We start from the raw sequence: 22,793 nt of genomic DNA, 5'->3' as shown, positions 1-22,793 counted from the left end.
GTGGCCCTAGTACTGGCAAACATCCTCCATCCTTTCCATAAAGTGGGCATAAAGCCAAGATCTTCCCACTCTAGCAGCAAGTGAGAGGTTAACTATACATTACCTCTGTGGGTACTACCCCGTGCCAGAAAAGCGGTTATCCCCAGTGACTAGGAAAATTGCCTTAGTGGTCACGGTTCCCACCTGCAAAGGATTTGTTTCTCATTTACTCAAAGGAATGTGGCTGAGTGTGTCAATGCTGTTGGCATGTGTTAAAGGTACTCTGAGCACACTTATCACATGGGGCCTCTCAGGGAGGCCTAGTCTGTGAACCCAAGCAGCCTTAGGCAGGCAATATGTGCCCAAAGGCTGAGGTCAGCCAAGATGGCAACAGCTCTGGATACGCACTGTAGTCAAACTTTAGAGGACTAAGTAGATTTTCTGACAGAAAAGGTAGGCACCTGGGGGGTCATGGGTAACTGAGTAGCTTAGAAGGAGTTTCTGTAAATCCCTTTTGGATTTAGGCAAATAAAAGGGGAATTTTGGTACTTAAATTCTCTGTGAATCTTGCTCTAAGTGTCAGACAGCTCCTTTTCTTTAACTGACTATGCTTATTTATTTGGGGATTTGTATGCAACATATTTTAAGAGAACCAAAGTCTATTCTATTGCAGTTAACAAAAGGATCTTTTGGTTACAGAAAGGCATGAGAAGCATTGGCAGGGCCATCTCAAAGGAGGTGGAAGAAGTGGATCTCACGGTCAACATGGGCATATCCCAGCTTCTAAGCCAATTCATTGCCCACACACATGTATATTACATGATGAAGGAAAACTATGACTGCAAGAGGACAAGGTGAACTAGTGAGTTGTACTACTCACTCAACACTTGGGGGGATAACAGGTCTACCAAACACCATCACTGTGCATTTCTACAGCGCCGCTTCCTTGTTCAAAAGAAACCAACTTAGCGTTCTCATCATAGCTTAGGCTAGATATTTCTCTTCATTGCAAACCCACACAATTTGGCACAAATGGCAATCAAGAAGTCTACTTCTGTAATAGCAGGTTCAGCTTCTAGGTCAGTATTGAAAAGCAGCTAATCAAAACATCATGAGAAAGTTTGCATTATTCCATATGCCTGGCTCTAGTGCAACCCCCAATCTTTCACTCACTCCGCAATCACTGCATTTTCTCTGAACAGTTCTAGGATCAGAAGAGTTTTTGTCCCCCAGAAATTTAAATCACAGCTACTGAAAAAAAAGAAGTTTTGTAAAAATGCTTTTGGTTTGAAGTGACCCAACTTTCATTTTTCTCGAACACTTTTTTGTGATTGCTTTCTTGAAACAATATTAGGGTGATTAGAGAAATCTTTCCTTTTTGAAACATCCCGTTTTGCTAATAATAAATCATTTAAGAATTATGTTGATATTTTTATAAACTTTTTGAAACTATGGAACAAGGCACAAAGTTTGTGAAAAAATAATTGATGAACTTTTTATTTATGAAAAATGCATTTTTTTTTTTAAAAAAGGAATATTTTTCTACCATGGGAAAACAAAACATTAAAAATGGATGATTATTTCTAGCTTTGAGCCATGGAAGCAGGGACCTCACCTAATTTTGTGAACACCTAGAGGTTTAGAAGTCTCTCTCCGTCATATTTACACACATTGCTGTGGAACTATGTGGTATTTCCTTAATTGTCCTTGCCCTCTCCAGCAGCCCCAGTGATGCAATATTAAATTCGTATGGTTCACAAAACTGTGCCTTGCCTTTTACATTACAGAACATTTTTGCTCAGCTGTCTGCTTTATTTCAGTGAAAGTGGCTTGAGCCTTTTCTTTAATAGCATCCATATCCATGTTCTGGAGGTTCTGTAACTGGCCAAGAAAAGACTCCTTGTCTTCTTCTTCTTCTTGATCTTCTGCCACCATTTTCTGAAGGTCTTCTGGCAAGCCCACATCATCTCCAGCCATCTGTACTGCATTCTCATCCATTTCGCTCTAACATAAAAAAGGAGGAGAATAATAAGAACAGCACATTCAGTACAGTACAGTACTAGCCTTTGCTAATATGGGGTCTGATCCACCTTCCACTGAAGTCAATAGGACTCACTGTTTGACTTCAGATCAAACTGGATGGTACCTCATGGACATGTCAGTCAAGGTTTTTAGAAATGACTAGGGGCTTTTAGTGCCCAGTGTGAGACACTAAGGGAGGGACCCCTATTTTCAGAAGGTCTTGGGCACATCGCTTCTGGAAAAAAATGCATCTTAAAGGAGGACCCTCCAAAATGAAGGTACTCAGCATTATGAGACACTCTGGAAAATCTCAGCTATCACAATTAGCTGCCATGTCAAGATGGTCCTGTATAAAACAAAAAAGAAATCATGGTAGGCTAATTCCTCTACCTAACATGCAGAGTTATTCACTTCAGCTGATCTGTGATCTACAGAAGAGTTGCTGTACCATATTTTCTATGCAGTCACTTACTGTGCACTAGGTCTAGGACAGTACTTCTCAACCCATGGGTCGCAAGAATATACGAAAGGGTCATGAACAAACTTTAAAAATGGATTCTCCTTTAAAGAAGAAAAATGTGGGAAACCACAGCTTTTCCCTAGCAGGCTGGCCAAGTTCCAGCCTGCAAGGGGGCCCCCCTGCCCCACACACCCACCCCTGTGGGGCATTAGGTTGGGACTGGCTACTGATGCTTACAATGGGTCCTGGTACAAGAAAGGTTGAAAACTACTGGTCTAGGAGATATTAGTGTTAGAAAAATGGTGTGGCTATAATGCCCTGTTTCAGTTTGGGGTTATATTTTTTGGACATCTCACTATTAAGCTTTCCCCTACTGAGTAGTAAATTGTGTAGGGCATGAGACATTTTCACAGCAACACAGAGCCTATTATACCTAGGTAAATCCTCAGACAGTATAAATTGTCACAACCCCAGGTGATTAACCATTGGAGTGATGACAATTTACTCCAAGTGACGATCTATCCCCCGTCATCTCACCTCCATGTTGAAGGTGGAGGATAACATGTGCTGTGTTATGGGAGCATATGAGACTAATTTGCCTGGTGGGCTGCACTTTGGCTACCCTCACTTTAAATACTAGCTGCTCTTGTTTTTATTTTCCTCTGGGCAAATCAGATGGCCGTTCCTTTAAATGAAAAACTACTGTGCACATTGTGCGTGTGCCAGGATCCCTTGCGTTTGCAGCTGGAACCCTGACAGAATATCTGTTAGATCCTGAAAGCACAGCCAATGTGTCAGGTTGCGTAGTGCAAGTGAAAGCCAGCAAACAATATTTTTATTTCCTAGGTCTGCTGGAAAAGGCTTCTAGTCAAATGAATGGTGGTGGTTGTGGTGAGGGGTTGCCCTGTCTGAATTTGGCCACTGGAATGGTAGCTGGGTTGCCAGCTCCTTAACCCTCAAATTAGAAACTCAACAAGTGAGTTGCTTTTTCTGATCCTTCTGTTTCCAGGCAAGAGCTGCTATTAGTGGATATTCACTTTTCCACTACATCAAAATATGGAGAGTACATTTGCCAGACCTTTTTTTGGCCACAGTTGGAGACGTAAAATAACTAGCGATAAAAAAAATTAAGTGTGAATCTCAGCTACTAAACCACATCTCTTCTGCCTAGAATAAAATAGGGTTCTATTTATAATACCTGGCTAAAAGTCCCTAGTTTTTATTTGATCTGCTTTGTTGCTTTTCCATGTTTTGTATTAAAGGCTAGACCAGAAGGGCAAAAACTCTCACTCTACAAAAGGTTGCTCTTTAGAAATACAGTGGAAGGAAAGGGATTATAAGAACATAAGAACTGCCTTTTACTGGGTCAGACCATAGGTCCATCCTTGCCCAGGATGCTGTCACAGGGTTAGAGAGCGGATGGTGAAAGGGAGTTTCCTTTCACTTGTCCAGGGTTTCCTCCACTTGCTCCTCTCTCACTTGTAGTTGCCAGCAATGAAGGTCTAGGAAGTTCTGATTCAGAGGCTGTACCCCTAACACCTGTGCTCAAGAGCTACTTATGCACATTTCCTCCACTATTATGGGTCAGGGACATGTCCCTCTTCCCTAGGGCTGAACTGTCTACCAGTTTTGAATAAGGCCTAACTTGTTCCTACCACTTAGTATTTATAGAACAGTCAAAGGTCTCATACATGCTTCAGTAGTGTAACTAAAGGCGGGGTGACTGGGATACCAGCCCTGATGGTGATTTGAAGGAGAGGGGTGCAAAAATAGCCGCCTTCATGCCACTGGCCAGGTCACTGAGGGCAGCTTGACCGCAGCTGCAGTCCCCTGTACCACCACTGCCACTGCCCGGGGCACAGAACTGCCCAGTTATGCCTCTGATGTGCTTTACACACTAGTTGGAAGACAAGCCCAGAAGTGTTTGTCATCTATGTAGCCAATGCAGAGAAAAGCTCTGGGAGAAGCACACCAGCATGTGATCAAGACTTTGTTCAGCACACTCATCATATTAAATGCTCAAGGCATTTTTCAATCCCCTTTCTTCCCATGTCATTAGAATTTGACAAGGGGAAGTTTTCATTGGTTTCATTTTTAACTTCCTCTTTCTCCAAGATAGAGCAAAGAGAACCTGTTCAAACCGTATAAAAATACTCATACAAACATATGACATTTCAGCCCAAACAGTGAAGATTTTGGCAGTCAGATGCATAGGAAAACAGGGGAGTAGAACGGAAACTGTTCCACTTCCTTGACAAAAACTATAGTTATTGGATGGCAAAACAAGCTATTCAGTTCAAGGCTTTGCCACTTAAGCTCAAGTCACTTAAATATCTTCTTGCTCTAGCAAAATGAAAAAGCATTAATATGGAGACATATTACTTCTATCTATATTCCTTTAGAATCCTTTTGCCTTGCTAGGGATGTAGCATGAAGAGAGAGTCAGGAGTGTAAACTCAGATCTAAAACTCAGCTGATTTTAAGGGAGAGCAAATGGCCAACATGAAATCTTAGAGTGCAAGATTCTCAAAAATAATTAGAGCATGGAACCTAGAAATGATTTATTGGATGAATTGGTTCTTTTTTCCCTAAATCATGCACACAAACAGCAACTAGGAGTCTGTATGCCTTTGGCTGGCATCTTTGACAAGGTGAAAATGAGAGACTGCCTTGTACCTCATCAGAGCAATGCTGTGGCACTGTGCGGTGGGGTAATCAGAGGAGCTAGACAACAAAAGGAAGGATATAAGTTGGGCGGGAGTCTGAGAATGCAAGCGTGAGACAAGAGAAGGAACTGGTTAAGCAATTAAAGGGCTTGAGATGCAGCAAGCATGATCCACCCTCGTTTCCTGCTTGCCGGGTGAAAAGCTCTGCCAATGGGACTATGTCAATATCCCAAACAATGGCCATTTTGTTCAAATTTTGTGGTGAATTCCAAGGGATCCAGCATTCATCAGAACAGGATATTTTGACACAGTTCACACATCAAAGATAAGCATTAATGCCTCATTACATCTCCAAAATGAAGCATGACAGTGGCAAAGGCCCAATAGGAATATGCGGCAATGCTGTCAGCAGGAGGTGTTTCAGAGATTGAGAGAGGTCCTGGATTCAAATGAATGAATGAATCAATGAAAGAATGAATGAATCAATGAAGTGCACTGGCCAGGCAGTCTCATTTTGTTAGTGAGGGACAGCGGATCAGCTTGCATAATCGCTTAATCATTATTTACTTTTTAGATGTATTGGCACAACACTATATTTATGATACATTTATTGTTACACTATGTTTTACTTTCCTGTGCAGTTGGAAATGCTAAGGCAGGACATCACCAGAGTTTATTACTAAATCAGCGTGCTGTCTATTGCTAGAAAGAATATGTGTTACTGCTACTAGATCTGTGGGGGAGATGTTTATAATGCTATAAACAAGCAGAAGTATTTTCTGTTATTCACAAGTGAGCAACATATTAAACTTTCCCTAAGTAAATTTTTGCCATCAGAAAAGTTTCTCATTTTGAAACTCCCCAGCCTGTCTTACAGAAGGGAGAAAGCAGACTTCAGATAACAAAGCAGCCTATACATTAAATATATTCACATTAACCAGCTAGCCATTGATTTACTGATCTCTAAAACTATAACAACCAATACAGAGTCCAAGACATCAATAGTGCATTTAAGGAATTATTGTGTATTAAACTGACAACATGCTACTATTTTCCCCCTCTCCTATCCTCATTTCATTGTAACATTTTGCAAAGATTGCTTGACTCTTTCCTTTTATTTTTCTACCTGGTTCCTCACTGCCTTTTCCATATTATTATTTTGCAATTTATTATAAGCCATTCACATACAAATTGAGAGTAAGAGATGTGTGGTATTTTGGTAATGCAACAATAAAGCAGATTTTCAGTCAACCCTGGATTTCATGAGCACAATGAATAAGTTAGACTTGAGTATCCAAGAAGAACACACACAATGTCACCCCACCACAAATCCTTGCTTCCTGTATAATTCCTGGACCAGCATGGCTACATCACTCTAATATCAAAGGTTGCTTCTGAAACTTTGAACCAAGAGTCTTTTGAGCCTCCAATTGCATGGCACGGGTGTGCCCAATGGAGTAGTATTGTCCAATGTAGAAACAATGTAAAAACAAACTAATGAACTTTTAGCCTGGATAATGCTTCCAAAGTGGTGAAGGAAGGAAAGAGAGAGAGAGCTTGAAAATGGAGCCCATTCTGAATTTATCAAGAGGAGAACAACTGATGGCTAAAGAGAGAGAAAGAATGGCCTCTTCAGAGAGGTAAGGTGCAAAGAAGTCGGGAGACTGGAGTAGGACCCAGGACAGCAGGATTCCCAGCTCTGCCACATCTGCTGCGCGATCCTGGTCATCTCTGTTAGATCATCTCACTCCCTTTGCCTGTCTGTGAATCTCTCAGAGCAGGAGGGGGGCTCTCCCTAGGAGTCTGAACACAACCCCGTACTGTGGGTCCTACTTCTCAGCTGGAGCTTATAGACTTTGCTGTAACACAAATCAGTAATGGGCTGCTTTGATTTATGCTAGTGTGTATAAAACACTACAAGGCTAGAGTTCATTTTAAGCACAGAAAAATGTGGATTTGGGGTTCCATTTTTTAATCCGAAAATTGGGGATATTTTTTTTATCAGAGAAAACCAGGATCCCTGCTGATAACATAATGCCCACTGTTATTTGCCAGTGGACCCTTCAAGTAAAACCTGGAGAGAAAAGACCTGAATTTCTAGTATAAAACATAATCAAAATATCCTTATTTTAACACTTTTGTTTAAAAAAAGTGTAAGGCTGTCTGTACGCATTATAAAAAACTCACAGAAGACCCAATTTTGTTTCCTTTGCTGATCATCTTTAAAGTATTTTCCTATTGCAACAGAAACCTGATGGTTGTTTTCAAAATAACCTAGACTAAAAATAAAATATCAAAGCATAGCTGCATTTTCCCCAGGCGCTCGGCCTTGCCTAATAGTCCCATAGGGGTGATGTTCCACATGAGACACTTTAACCTTGGAGGTCAAAGCTGTCTCGGGAAAATAGGCATTTCTCCCAATCCACAAGCTTTATTTTTTTTTTTAAATGTGCTCTCTTTGAGGCCTGATCCTGCAAATTTGTCAGTTCAGTGGGACCATTTGGGTAAGCAGGAACTACTCACCTGAGTGAGAGCTGCAAAGTTAAGGCTGGTATCAGCTGAAAATCAATTACTAAGGTGAAGCCAGACTACAATGTTCAAAACAGGTAGTAGAGAGAAAAACTGGATAGAGGTGATGCACTGAACACTGTGGAGAAGCAGAAGTTGTCAACACACCACACTCTGCAAAGATGTTTTCATCCATAAACGATAAACCCAAATTGACAATTCTTTTAATGGGATTAAGGTTCATTAAGGGACTTTTCTCCTATAAATTTGACCCAAATACCAAGCTTTAGGTTGTGCAATGAAAGGGGTAGGGGGAAGGAAACTGATTAATCTTGAGATTCTTTATTTTACTTACATCTTTCAATATCCTTAACATTAACAAATTTCCAATTCCCTGATATTTAGATTCAGTCCTACTTTTTTTCAAAATGGTCAGTGCAGTCAGGGCTGATCTAAGAGCATAATATCAAATCTAGGAGCATAACATGCTTTCAAGTACTGCATCACAGACCTTGTATGGGGAAAAATATGAGTGTCACTTTAGTTTTCTCTCAGTGTAAAATGTATACGTTGTCTAAAGGTAGATGAACAGGAGAGAAGCTGACCTGAAACCAGGAAAATACTGTACTAGGTAGATGCACATATTAAATAGGGCAAATCTTGCAGTAGTTACTCAAACTACAGTTTAGCAAAGCACTTGAGAAAATGCTTAAAGCTAACTGTGCATTTAATTGCTTTGCTATATCAGGGCCTCTCTCCCTTGTCAGGTAGTACCCTCACTATTGCCATTAGAAGTTCTGCCTGAAAGAGAACTGAGTGAAAACCAGTTGGATGCCGACAACAAAATCACTGGCATGCTGTACAAGTGTACGTGTGCATACCTGTGTAGGAAGTTAGGGAGAAGGAGGCAGAAAAGACACCTGGACAGAGCTTACTACAGCATTAAGATCTAGGTAAGTAGGACAGGGGAGATTTCAAAGTCACTGTTGGACACCCAACTCCTGCTCATCATTAGGAGATGGGCACCTAGCTGCCCTTGGGCCATTAAAAAAAACACACCTTTCAGGGCACAGACCTGTAAGAGTAACAGCCATAAAACATGGCTAATGAAAAGAAAGTACATAAATATTAAATGTACAAAAAAAGTCAAAGATTCATGAAACTTTTCTACTTGTGTGCTAACTTAACTATAGTTTTTAGAAACTTAGGCCAATAACAGAATCAACAATTCTGTGTCCAGTGGCTGACTTCCATTTTCATATAATAAACATTTTTGCAATTCAGCATGCCCTGGGTATACATTTTTCTTATTCTTCATTATGGGCCAGCATTACAGAACCCAAACCTAAAAGAAAGTAGTACGTAGCGCTTTGGGCTGAGTGTCAAATTGAGATTGATGGGTAGATAAAAGATTAGTGGATGGTTAAAGAGTAGTTCCACCAGTTTCTTGATATCAGTGCTCACTTATTTCTTCTTTCTAGCTACTGGAAAAAAAGACCAATGTTTTGGATAAGCATAAGTATATGATTTGGAGCAACAAAGAGTTTCAGAAAGGATTCGAGACTATAGAGAAATTCAGTGAAATACCATGTGTAAGATCTGAAATACCATGCGTAAGATCCCTTGATTCCTATATTTTTCAAGTTAAAGATTGGATCCCTTCAGACATCTGTGCTGTGATTTTATTGACTACCACCATGGTTGACTATGACACAATTAAGTGTTTGCTCTGCTTTAGTCTACTTTGAAAATCCCAGCCTAAAGGCCAATAAAAATTCATTTTTCCGTCAAAATAGTGAGCATGTGTTTCACTGGATAGCAGAGAAAGCCTTGGTTACACAATGAAGATCAACTGCATTTCACACAGTATGGTTTACAGAAATTCTACCACATTATTTGATAATGGACGTTTTTATTGCTATACACTTGGTCAAGCCACTGTTGACTGACAGAGGCCATTTTATTTGCTGGGGCTGATTATATGACAGCTAGCAGCCCCGACAAATATATTTGTGTTTTGTACCTGATTAAGAGCCAGGCTCTTCGTTATTATTTAAACATGGGTAGTATACATTCACAAACCCACAAGGTTTATTTGGTTTTAAAACAGACCAGTGCATTTTAGTTTCAAACTCAGGGCTGTGCTTTTAAGAAAGAGGGATGTAGTTTTATAAAATGGTCACTAGAGGGCCTCTACTGGCTTGAAGTTAGAAAGTTATGCCTGTCTGGTACAATGCAGTTTCACATTCATCTCTTGTGTGTTGGGAATCTGTAATCACTGTCTGAGATGACAGAATTTACTTTTTCTAACTGATGGAAAATTTTAACTACTTCGTTGCCAAAATCCAGCTTTTGAAATTGTTGATATTTTGAAAGGGATTTCTTCAAGCTACTGTGTAGAGACAGGTGTGAAGCCTTTAGTAACAAGTTACATTCTTGTAAGGAACCAAATCAAATATACTTCAGCTACAAGCAACAGAGTGAGTTTTTAAATTTTCCATTACAATTTGCCAGCAGCTCTCTCAGCTGTTTAGGCCAGAACTAAAAAAGGTATTGAATGTCTTCACAGTATTAGTGAATATGGCAGCGAGAAGGCCGTGTGAACTTCCTAAACGGTTTTCAGTAGTCATTTCAGTAGTCAGGTGCAGTTTCTCAGAGCTCTGACAGTACATCTGCAGGACTCTGCTGATGTCTCTAGTGGACGATTGGGAATATAAAGATGATGCAGGACTTCCACAATCTCAGACTCAGTGGGCACGTCTACATGAGACACTACATGAGACATACCAGGCAAAAACCATGCTAATGCGCGGAAGAATTAGTCCACTGCTCATTAGCACCACAAAAAAGTGTGTGCCGTCACTATTGCACAGAAGTGCTAATTATGGTGTGTTGAGTTAGTACCAGTCATTGCACGTACTATCCTTAATAAACGTGTAGATGTGCCCAGTGTTACCGATTCCCACAGGCGTAAAATAGCTGTAATCTTAAAGTGCTTTGCGTTCACTAATGCTCAGAGAATAATTTCTGCTTGGTTTTTAGTATGTAGTACAACTCCCTCCAACTTGTTATCACATGCAGAGCTGTGGTGGAGAGTGCTACACAAAGCATTCCCAAAAGAGCCTCTACATGGAATAATGCTATAAAGTTTACCATCCAGAGTTTGCTTAACAGCACAGCTTCCAACACTGACCTTGACAAATTTGTGACTGTACCTGTAGTTTCTATCATCTTTCATTTTCTTTCCAGAAAATGAAAAGTCATACCTACAGCAGACTTCTTACACAAGTTTGCTAGCCTTACTGACATGAAAGATTATTAGAGGAGGTTCTTCATGACAGGAGGTAAGAGAGTGGCTGAGATGGGTGATGGGTTCAACAGAGGAAAATCCTTAAGTAACACACTGATTAGCTTTGTTTGCTGGTGGTCCCCTGCACTTCATGTTAGTGGGGAGCATCCCACAGTGCTGAGAGAGGTAGTCAAGGGTCTTTTGTTTCTCAGAGCAAAGAAGGGTTACTCTAAATCATACAAGGCACGGTAGAGATGCACCTTTATAGACTAATTAAATAAGCTATAAATGGCGTGGGGGGTGGAAAGAAAGAGAGAACAAGCTTTTGTGGGCTGAAGCTCACTTCATAAGATGCTGATGCTACTCTAAAGGATGTCAGTTTTATGTCTGAACCACACTTTGGATCTCTGCTGCCATTCTGCAGCCCAAAAATGGATCAAATGTGCCTGACCTTTGTGTTCATTCAGGGTATGTGAAAAATTTTTTGGACTTGACCTCTAGAATAAGGCATAGATCACTAAAAAAGAAAACAGCTTTTTGTTAAACAAAATTGTAATAAAATGTTGGTAAAAAATTAAAGAGAAATGTAGGTAAATGTTATCTTATGTGATCAGTAGAATATGGGCTATGGTTTAACTATTTTAGCAAAATCTCATGTATCCAACTGGAACTAAGGACAAGGAATTTATTCAGGGAATAGAAGTGTGGATAAAAGTGGGAGTTTAGGCAAGTTAATGCCTAGAGAAGGACATAACCTGAATTTAGATTACAGGAGTGGTCAGATAATGGGAGAAAACAGAGGGGCTCAATTGTGTTAGTGTTATTGCTGACATCCTACATTTTCCTTAAACATTTCAAATATAAATTCGCTCTTTGGTTCCTCAGAAGAGATGATGCCATAGTTTTATTTTTTTTAAATCCCAGACAGTCCATTCCCAAACCTTAACTTTGGCAAAGTTAAAATCATAAGAGCTGACAGCTCATGGGAAGATTTTTTTCTTTAACTTTTCTTTAAGTTGGACCTTAATAAGGTAGTTGCTCCTAGGCCCAAAGTTGACTCTCTGTTCCCTGCTGTTATGTAATCTCTGTGATGGTAACCCTGAGCAATTATGAATGAAATACCCTGGGGGATTAATAGTTTGTTAGCTGAGGACTTTTTAAGTGCGTTGAACTCCCTGTGGATTGCTAATTTCATTATTGATGCTTAATTAATACAGCAATTATAAGGTTGCATGGAGACTTCTTGACACTGAATTGGGCTATCATCTCACCTCCACCCAATAAGAGATGACTATGCAGGAAAATGCTGTGAGTTTTCGGACACAGTAATTGGACTTTTATGTACACTGTATGGGAGACCCACAAAGGCATTTTAGATGACTTAATGGCCTTACTACTTTAATGTCATGCCAAGCCAAGGACTGCCAATGAGGAGCCTGTCCTGGCTACTCACTCCATATAGTATGTACCCCCTCACACAAGTGAGGCATAATAGCCACGTCAGAGAGGCCCTGAGTGCACACCAATAGCACACACAGGTGAGAGAGCCCAAGAATAGATTTGGGAGCAGGTCAAGCTAGTTTTAAAGGTGTCCGGGGCTCAGCATGGAGATGGCATAGACAGCCCCTAAAAGTGTGGCTCCAAAAGCAAATTACTATCAAGCAATCTAGGTTGCAGACTTACAGCCATGATCTGTTCTGTGGGGACGGCTTACATGTACTCTCTTCATGAAAAATTCACTGCAGGCTCTACTCTAGCTCATCTTGCAATAACTTGTTCATGTAAACTCCTATTCAGGGGCTCATCTCCCACTGAAATAAATTATTTCCAGTGGGAGCTTGGGTGCCTAAATACCTTTGTAGATCTGGGCCCTTGGATCCTTACTTACAAAGTACTGACTCAGCATTATTTTGATCAAAATATCTTAACTCAGTCTGCTTGAATCTGGGTTGGTGGTCACAATCTGCCAAGACAAGGTAAAGTCCATGACTTCCAGGGCAGAAGAAGAATGAGAGAGAGAGCTGGGATCCAGTAATCTGGGTCAAAACAGAGGATCCTTGAGTGGAGTCAACCTTGGAGAACTCTAGGTAATATCTAGTCCTTCAAGAACTTGTCGAAGGAGCCAGTGGAAGCTGTCGAGAGGAACCCTTGCTAGAGGAATACACCCCCAGAACTCAGCAAATTCAGTGGAGCTGGGGACCAAGCCCCTACTATATTTGTACACTGTGGATATTTTAACCAACCTGGGAAAAATAATCTTGCTAGTAATCTTTAAAGGGATTTGAAGCAATGATCACATTTTCCAAGGTCTGTCAGGAACAGCTCCTGGCTCAGCTTGATAATTCTTGAAGAACCAACAACATTATTTAGGAATCCATTGGCAAGAAGCCCGCTCAATCTATGAAAGCTTTCTAGCAATTCAGTGTTTGCAAATGGTTTCAAGTCAGCTATGGTAACTGAAGAACCTGGAAACTGGTGCAAAAGTCAAGGAGGACTGGGAATACGCAGAGGTTTTCTAAACCCAGGAAAGCCAGAAAAACATCAGAGGATGAAATGTTCTGCCCTCAACAGTTCAAGAAACACATTGAAACATTCTGCTCTCAAAAGACAACTTCAATCATACTACACTGTACCTGACACTGTCTTCTTTTATGTAGGATTAGTTTAAACCAGCTTGTCTGAGCCAATTTTAGGCCTCAGTCCTGCAGTTCCTTGCTCTCGATCAGATTGCTGCAGCCGCTTGGAGCATCTTTGCACCTGGGCTACTATGGAGTTCTACGCAGCAAAAAAGACCACCTGGATTAAAGCTAAAATATCAACATTCAGTAAAAAAATTGTCATTCACTGAGATCACTCAAATGTTTAGAAGAGTTTATTTCTGAATGGAGGGGGGAGAAACCCAAGACTCAAGGGAAGATTGCAGTTGGGACAACATTTGGCTGAGTAGGTAGTGCTCACATTTTCTCTGCCACCAACAGACATGGTATGACACTCACCCAGCTCTAATTTTTACCTGGCAGCCCAGTGTCCTTTTTATTATGGGCCCCTTAAGCAGTTTTGATCATATGACTAAACCCACGGAAGAACTAAGGCTGCAAGGCAAGCAGCCTCTTTGAACCTGTTTCAACCCATCTTGTTCTAAATACGTGTAAAAAGAAGAGTATAGAAACAAGAAACATAAAAACCCCTGTGGATCTGAACCTGTAAGTCCCCGGGTGGGAAACTCCCACTGAAGTTGCTTCATCTATTTTGTACAGTGTTTTAATATAGACTATTCTCCCTCTACTGCCTATCTTTAATTTTTTCATTGCCTTATACTAGCAGTTGGTAATTAACTTGCTCACAATTAATTAATCAGCCTTAAAAGTTCCATTTTGCCTCCTTTGCAGGCATATTTCATACAGTGCAATTTGGCTGTGAGACATTGGTGTCAGTGGGAGTTCAGAACACTAACTACTTACAGGATTGGTACTATTGCAAAGAAAACTATTGTGTTTTTGGTTTTTTAACCAGATTTCGGGCCCATATTATGGAAGAAAATCGTGCAATTAGAAAGACAACTACCAAGTACAGGGAAACATGGTGGAAGGAAGCAAAAGAAATAATTTAATTGTAAAAATCCTCACAGTATAAATTCATTTCACATTCTGAACATAGTTGCTGATTCCCTGGACAACTTGTGTAAGTTGGGCATTGTCTAGAGCTCTCCACTTGGTGTTCTCCTCAGTGTTTTCTGTGTGCAGTCTGAACCCCTCCTCTGCTTTTCATCCCTTGTTTCCTTGAGTAGATGAGAAGAGTTACCAGATTCCTGAAGGACCCTCCTCTTGCCCAGGTGTATTTGGCTCACTACAGATACATAGCTCCTGATACATGACAGATACAGTCACCTAGCTGAGCTTCCCTACCTAAGAAAAGCAAGGAAAAACATCTGGCCTGATCACTGTCATTGTTTTCCTAACCAGATCACAGCTTTCTCTTCGTGTTACCAGTAACCTCACCCAGGCTCTCCAGCTGCTACATAAAATTTATCTGTTGCCCTGTAAGAGGCCAAGATGTCTGATTTCTATTTTTTTAATATTCATAACACTGTGGTGTTTAGTATTGGTCATATGTAGTGCAAAACGGTTGGAACAAACAGAAGTGTAGAGTTAAACCTAGGGAAACATGGACTGTTTATGGGAAGCAAAAGTCTATAGAAAGAAAAGGATCGTGATATCAGCAGAATTAAAGTTCTCATTTGAAAAAGGCCCGTGAAATTTTATAAGGTTGAAATCAGGGGACTTTTATTTCAATTAATTTAACTTGCAGCATGTACCCAATTTTCTACATCATTTTTAAAGTTTAGAGAACTGTATCACTATTCCAGAATATTAATGCTGGTTTATAGTAGGATTTGCATGAGCTATTAAAATATAGAGGGCCTTTCTGTAATAGGCTGAAAGGGTCCCAAGGGTCCTGACTGTTTTCGAAACATATTTACAACACAAAGCAAAACCATAAAGACACAAACATGCAAAGCAATTCTTTATCTGTTGTCTTCATTGCCCTTTCACAACAGCACCCCCAGACAGAAAGTTCTCCTCTCTCTAACTTCTTCATTTCCTTGCTCTACTGCTCCCATGAATCAGCAACTGAACACTATTTACAACCACTAAAAGATGGATGATGGACTCTTGTCCATGTTTAAATACATAGCTGGTTCCTGCCTGGCCCACAAGTTACAGCCATTCTTAAGGTTTTTATTTTGGAGGGCCAGCTTGAGAGCCCAAGCAGGCTGAGTGGCTCAGAACTGTTCACAGAGCCTTTAAAGGTGTCCCTTATTTAGAAAGAGTGCCGAGTAGAAAACTAAGGGGAATAAACTAGTGAGAATAAACTAGTCTTTCAAAGCAAAGGAAATCAAAACTGAAATCTGAAACAAAGCACAGGCAAATTAGGTTAACTCAAGCAGTTGTTACAGCTGCCTACCAGAGCTCCTCAGGCACACCTGACAAGCTCACAATAAGAGAGAAGTAATCTCTGTGTCAGACAGAAATTGTTAGTAGCTCAGTTATCCCAAGCGCTATCAAACAATCTTTTCGAACTCAATAGATGCCAGAAAGGCATGGATCATAATATTCTTAATGACCAAGACTCTGGGTAGTGAAATGAAAAAGGGGGTGGGTGGGAGGGGGGGTAACCAGGGCACCAGTCCTGGACATTGACTCTCGGTGGTGGGGAAGGGTGGTGCACAAAAACAGCGCAGTTGTGCTGCCGGTCCAGCTGCCGCTGCATTGCCACTGATGCTGCCCCATGTGCAGCTACCACCATGGTGCTCCAGCATTCAGTTATGCCTCTGCAGATCCTCACAGGTTTTTAGGCATCTGACTCCCAACATGAAATAAAAGAGCAGGGCCAATATCTTGTTCACAGAGAAATGAAGCAGGGAAGAGGGACATTCTGCTACATTCCCCAGGCTGACCGTGAGCCAAACAGTACAGCCGTGTGCTCGAGGCCTCCAGGTGGTGGTGCTGCCAGGTCTGTGCAGTAGATGGCTGTATATGAGGCAGAGGAAGAACTTGAACACAGCTCTCCCACATCCTCAGTGACTGGAGTATAATGCAAAAGGGTGCCAGCACCACCTTCACTCTTTTCCAAGAAAGGACTGATCTGACTTGAAGCATACCCAGCCCCCCAAGAGAGGGTTCAAAGCAGAGAATCCCACATGGTGGTAGGCATTTCCCTCCTTGCTGAACTGGGAAGGTACCTAGCCCTCTTTGGGCACATCTACATTGCATCACCAGGATTTTAAGAGAGGGACACTCCCAAACACACCCCAGTCACCCATGCCTGTTTGCGTGGCCCAAACCCAGAGTGACTTTCCCGGTGGGGAAGTCACTTCAGTGACTATTTAATCATGCTGATGAGTGATGATGACACAGGTCTTGAGAGCAGCTGTAGGGTGATACAGGGTGGAAGTCACTCTGGTGGCATTTCTGGGTTTGGCACGTGCAAGCAGGAACCGGTGGACAGAACCTGAGTGTGCTGGGGAGACACAGCTTTGGAGAGAAAGGGGCTTAAACCACACTCTTCACATGTAGCACAGCCCAGTTCAGGAAGTATTTGATGCTGGTTACAGGTTTCTGTGACACCCATTCTTGGTGACCTAATTGCCTCTGTGCCCTATACAGGAAACCTCTATCTTCACAACTTGGGATTGTGAATATCATTGCATAGTAAATCCCTAAAATTAAAATGTCACAATACTTAAATTCCCCCTGTGAATGTAGCTTCTAAAAATAAGTAGGATCCAAATGAGAGGCAGGTTCCTGAGATTTTCGAAAGTGGCTGATGATTCTAGGTGCCCAGCTTGAGACAGAAGTATCTGAGCAGTCTCCGAAAAGGTATGTTTAAGGTTGGACACCCAAAAATGAATTTCTAGTTTTGAAAGCTTTGGCCCTGCTTTTTCCATTTTTGTATAGTAGGGACCTGCTTGGTGAAGAGGAAGAGACTTGAGCGTCCACATTTACTGCAAAATGGTGTATCAGTATGGAATCCTCTCCACCAGGTAGAAAAATCACAATATAGACTGGGTAAAGATCGTAGACTGTTGTCTTACCTTAGGGAGCCTGTACTTTTCTCTTAGATGAACTCGTAGACAAGCTCTCTCAGCTTTTTTGTGTGCAAATGCTGCATCTCTCTCCATCCTGAAAATCAACATGAAAGACAGATATTTTCTGAGTTTTGTCATAAAATACAATGTGACAAGTTCCCCAGTTTGTTCTTGACAATGAACTGATTCCCTAGCCACAGAAAACAGTCAGTATTTGTTCTCTTCTCATCTTACTCTTTAAATATAGCTGTCTGAAGACAACAGAAGAAAAGGCCTTGGCAATAGAACACTTTCCAGTATGTTATTAATCAGCCTTACCATCTCTGTGGAACGTAGGTGTATGTTATACCCATTTTACAGAGGAAACTGAGACAGGGATCAAGTTATTTGTCCAGAACCACAAATGGACTAAAAGTGGAATTAGAATACCCGTCATTGACACCCAGGCCTGTTCTTACAGCAATAGACCATGAAGCCTTGTACGAAATGCAAAAGCAAGTCTAATGAAAGACAAATATCATGCCATTATATCTATTATGAATCTCCATGCTTTGATAACAGCTATCATTGGTGCAGTTCTGTACAATGAAATATGTAAGTTCAGATTTTTTCATGATACTCTGACAAGTGACTTTTAGCCTTGATTCTGTAAAACTGTATTGAAAGGAGACCTCTATCTCCACAGGTTTATTGCACATGAAAAAATCTGGCCAAAATGCTGCTTACTCCTCAGCTGGTTGGAGGTTGGACTAGATGACCTCCTGAGGTCCCTTCCAACCCTAATTTTCTGATAGTCAGAGTCTCAGTTATGAGAGGTATTTTTATACATAAAGATACCTGAGTCAAATCCACACTCCTTAATCAAAATTCCAGGATTTGGCCCCTGAGCATTATCCTTATAAAATGTTTACTTTCCTCAGAATTAAATGAATTCTCATAGCCTTAGTCTGCCATTTTAGTGAATCAGAGTGAAAGTGATCCACAGGTAATCCTGTTCATAGAGGTTCGTGATAGGGCAGGACAGAAAAAAGATCTTATGGCTTTTTTTCTTAGAAAAAAAGTTGTTTCAATGACACCAACATTTTTTTATGAAATATTATCAAGTTATATGAAAATTTCCACCTAAATGTTTCAGTTTTTTTCTTCTCCTGTTTGGGGAAAAGATTAATTCCAGAAAATCTTGTCATTTCAAAATGTCACTTCAAGTTTTTTGTTTTTATATTATTTCACATCATTTCCTGTCATAGCAATAGCAGCACATGATTTGTAGTATAAAGAAACAGTTTGGCATGTTGACAATTGTTGAAAGACGCCAGAGACACTTCAATATAAAAATGATGTTTCCTTCAGCACTAAGCAGCAGCTGCCCTTAAGGCTTTTTAAAATAAAATAAAATAAAATAAAAAAACAGAATACCTCAAGTCTTATGGGTCATAACATGTTGTGAAATACTATAAATATAACATAAATGAAAACAAAAGGCCCATAAAATAAAATGTAGTCCCCAACATTTCAAATTGCAACCCAAATTTTAAAATTCCAAAGTGAAAACTGTCCCTGATGGAAATTGTTCTAGTATTCTGTTTTATGGAAAACATTTCTTTTTACTCCATTTCAGGGGGAAAAAAATGTTGGCACCTCAACATTTTCAGTAAAATGAAAACATCATGTTCACATGAGCTCTATTTAATGATCCATTTCTCCTTTTTTTAATCCTTCCCTCCTCCTTCTAAGGCATACGGAGATTGGCCACAGTGGATGATGGGATATTAAATATGTTCAAGCAGCGCTCTTAAGTTGTACTGAAAATACCCTTGGTCACCTAACCAGTGCATCTTGTTCACATGCCCAGGGTCACCTGGAAAGAAATGTTCCTCTGGTTAAAATGAGAGAGACCTTTGTGAGTATTTTGCTTTCCTCTGAAGCCGAGGTAAATACACCCAGATGATCCCTCCAGGCAGTCTCGCCCAGTTGCTTTACTGCCATTTGCAGAGGCCATGTTCATTGTCACATCCTGGTCTCTCCTGTGTTTTTGGTGGAAACAAAGTCCTTTGGATCATTACAAGGAATCTGCGCAATACTTGGTACCTCAAGATATACAGGAGGTAATCAACTGAATTCTAGTTTTACGTAGGATAATGAATTAGGGAACCCTTTCAACCTTGAGCAAATCTTTCATTTGTTCACACACATGTATTACATGCAGTCCTGACAAACAGTAACTGAAGCATTCTTACATGCAAAGCTGTGTTGTTTAGAGGTTATAGAAAAAAGATGGAAGGCAGGAGGGCCACGGGAAGGAGCCTAATCCAGTCTGAGGCACTGGCTCATAGCACAACCTTTTTCACATCATTTAACCTTTTTGATCCCTGGTCTGTGTAGCCGCAGCACTGAGTAAAACTAGGCTGACAGTAAAAGCAGGTCTCTTATTTGTGATCAAGCTTGACAGACACATTTATAACTGCAGTGTCCAGTTCCAGCATTCATTTTTTCTGTGTGAATAAACTAAAGTATTCAAAACTATAGTTCCCATTTGCAGTGAAAGGAATATAGTTTGGTTATTCACCTGTAATACAGCTTAACATCTAACATTAAACACAAAGACTCCAAAACACCATTGAAAGAACATGATTTTCTTTTTCACATCCTTGCCCTAACCCTAGAATTCTTGTTTGGCATATCGTTTCGAGCACACCATCTTTTTTAAGCCAGTTGATTTTTTTTCTTTAATTCTCCCTCTATAAAGTTCATAAGAAAAGCGAGCAACATTTAAAATTTAGATTTCAAACAAATTACATTTGGTTCAGGACTTTATAATGGAAGCAGTATTGCTAAATATAGATCTGGATACTTTAAATTCTGTAAGTCATTAACCTTTCACCTATAATCATCTTAAATGTAGGATTTAGACACCCATTATGCAACTGATCATTAGTGAAACAGATACAACAATGATTTGCAATTCAAGGGTTTCCTTTATAATTTTATGTGCCTTAAAAATGATATGTTCAATATCTGTTGTTAATTAATAGTTAAACAATGGTGATACAACTTTATATCACAGAACATGGTCAAGCATGGTAATTATTAGCAAATTAAAATTACTGAGCTGTACCATTTAGTAGCATTGGAGGCGACTGAAAAATGGCATAAAATTGACAAGGTTGTGATTAAATAGTGTATGCAAATTGGACGTAGTGTTATAAAAAAGTATAGACCGTATCACTTTCAGCATTTTAGGATTACAACCTCCTTTAGGACACCGGCACACCTAGACTTAAAAAAAAATAAAGAAATTACCTTGATCATACAGCAACAGAAAACAAAAACAGTTGCATATTAGTTCAGCATGTTAGTCTCTCTCATTTTAACCATTAATTCAGTATCAAGTTATGTCCCTGAGTGTTGGAAGTAAGAAATGCACGATGAAGGGTGATGCCATAATCCAAAACATCTTAGTATTTGTTTGAGAGAGACTGTACAGCAAAGGCAAAATGCCTTCTGCTAAAAAAGAAAGAGGAGGGAATACTTTTCTGCCCTTTTTTCTGGGGTTCTTCTCATATGAACCAAGTCATCCTGGATAAATCAACATTGATAATAAGGGAACGTGTACTCACTTCTCCTCAACCATTTGCTTTTGATATTCTTCATACTCCTCTCTAGTCATTCCTGCTGCTGCAGCTGGGTCAGAAGGACTACTTTCTTCTGTCTTTTCCTCACCTCCACCACCAAGGCCTAAATTCTTTACCTGGCTGCTTAACATGCTTTTCATTAAAAAAGCCATTTTCTTCCTGAGGCAGGGAGAATAAAAAGCAAAAATTTTAAAAAAACGTTCCCCAAAAGAAACAACAAATTCTTCAGCTAGGGAATTTCTACAGCTTCACCCGCTCTTCAAGGGCGCAATGCTACTGAAACGTGGATGCCAAAAACAGTTTGTCAGCCATAATCTGGATTAAAGTGGTGAACTCCTCTTAGTATCTCGAGGCAGATGGTTCAGATTATTCCAAAAATCATTAGATGCAACTATCTACTTTTCATATTAATACCTTAAGCTAATTGTACATAAAAATTCACATTATACCAATACCATTTTCATTTCTTTAGTCTTCAAACTCTCAGTTACATGAAGAGAAAAGCCTCCCTGGGCACACACTGCATCTGAATTAAAGTAAGACCTAGTTGATTAAATGACTCCCCTGGAATTGTAAATGCAAACTGCTGAGGAGAAAATCCTGTTGGATTCAGAAAATCCAACGAGATTTGAAAACTAGGATTCTTCATTAAGCAGAAAACAAACCCAATCCTTTTATCCATTAATATTGTTTTATCCCATTGGACAGGAAGCATGGGTTTCCTTCATCTGCTTTTTCAGGGTTTTAAATGTTTAGTTTCTTTGACAGATGAATGGGTCATTACAGTCATTGTAACTTTTTCCTCCACAGAGGAAGTAAATCGTATCTTCTATTTTTTCCAACATTGTGATATGTTTGTGGCTCCATTGTGTCTTCGTACAGAGAATTACTGACTGGCATGATATGGAGATTTTTTTGATGAAGATGCTTAACCACCAGGTAAGAGAAATGCTTTCATTCAGCTAGATCACATCATTTTGTTGCTATTCGCCAGTATATTGTCTGGTTAGTGCCTTGTTTTTACAAACCTTTACTCATTCATATGAGTAAAGTCTTTGACTCCAGGTTTATTTATGATTTATGTACCACTTTGCTGGACCTGCCACTTACAGTGTAATCTCAGATAGGGAAAAACGTTCAGTATATCTCAATTGTCTTGCATACTTTTTTATGTTTTAATAATAGACTGAGGATAATTGGGTGCAGTTTAATTAACTGTTCTTGAGTTTTGATTATGCAAATGGTTCTTTTGACACTATCATAATTTCATTGGAGATATGGGAGGATCTCAGCATGGCTAATGCCTTAATCTACATTAGGACCTTTCTAATTAAAGCACTCCCTGCTACTAAAAAAAATAAAGTGCAGGATGTTCGGTAATCCTGGATTATCACCAATTAATCAACAGATTTTAACTTTTCTTTAAAAAATAGATGAATATCACTTAGAAGTGAGAATGTAAAAATCATAATAAAATGGATTTGATCTCCTACAGATAACTAGAATTTTTTTTAAATGTGAAATGATTTTACAATTATGCTTCATTTTAACATTCTGCATAAATATTGTGAAGGCTCTCTGGTCAGGACCAGTCCTCCTGCAGTGAGGACTCATTCAGCACCTAGCTAGACTGAGCCCCAAATTTAAA

At 39.9% G+C, this 22,793-nt stretch overlaps 1 protein-coding gene across 1 annotated transcript; it reads right to left on the bottom strand.

The window, feature by feature from the left end:
- Positions 1-1,585: 1,585 nt before the first annotated feature.
- Positions 1,586-21,395, bottom strand: CPLX4 (complexin 4). The gene is made up of 3 exons (XM_019532491.1): positions 21,131-21,395; positions 17,520-17,607; positions 1,586-1,983 (listed from the first exon to the last, which is right to left on the bottom strand). Exons 1-3 carry the CDS (start codon positions 21,295-21,297, stop codon positions 1,756-1,758), a joined length of 483 nt encoding a protein of 160 aa, XP_019388036.1. The 5' UTR covers positions 21,298-21,395; the 3' UTR covers positions 1,586-1,755.
- Positions 21,396-22,793: the final 1,398 nt, after the last annotated feature.

This window comes from Crocodylus porosus, unplaced genomic scaffold, assembly GCF_001723895.1.
Source record: "Crocodylus porosus isolate Cpor-Errol unplaced genomic scaffold, CroPor_comp1, whole genome shotgun sequence".
Taxonomy (NCBI): Eukaryota; Metazoa; Chordata; order Crocodylia; family Crocodylidae; genus Crocodylus; species Crocodylus porosus.
The sequence above is the reverse complement of the archived record's forward strand: the minus strand, read 5'-3'. Positions and strand labels throughout refer to the sequence as shown.

What these genes read in the sequence shown, in the direction of transcription:
- CPLX4 (XM_019532491.1), bottom strand. Translation starts at nt 21,297, where the DNA reads ATGGCTTTTTTAATGAAAAGCATGTTAAGCAGCCAGGTAAAGAATTTA. An exon ending in AAGCAAATGGTTGAGGAGAA is followed by an intron (nt 17,608 to 21,130) that starts GTGAGTACACGT and finishes GTTGATTTTCAG; the next exon opens with GATGGAGAGAGATGCAGCAT. An exon ending in AAAAGTACAGGCTCCCTAAG is followed by an intron (nt 1,984 to 17,519) that starts GTAAGACAACAG and finishes TTTTTATGTTAG; the next exon opens with AGCGAAATGGATGAGAATGC.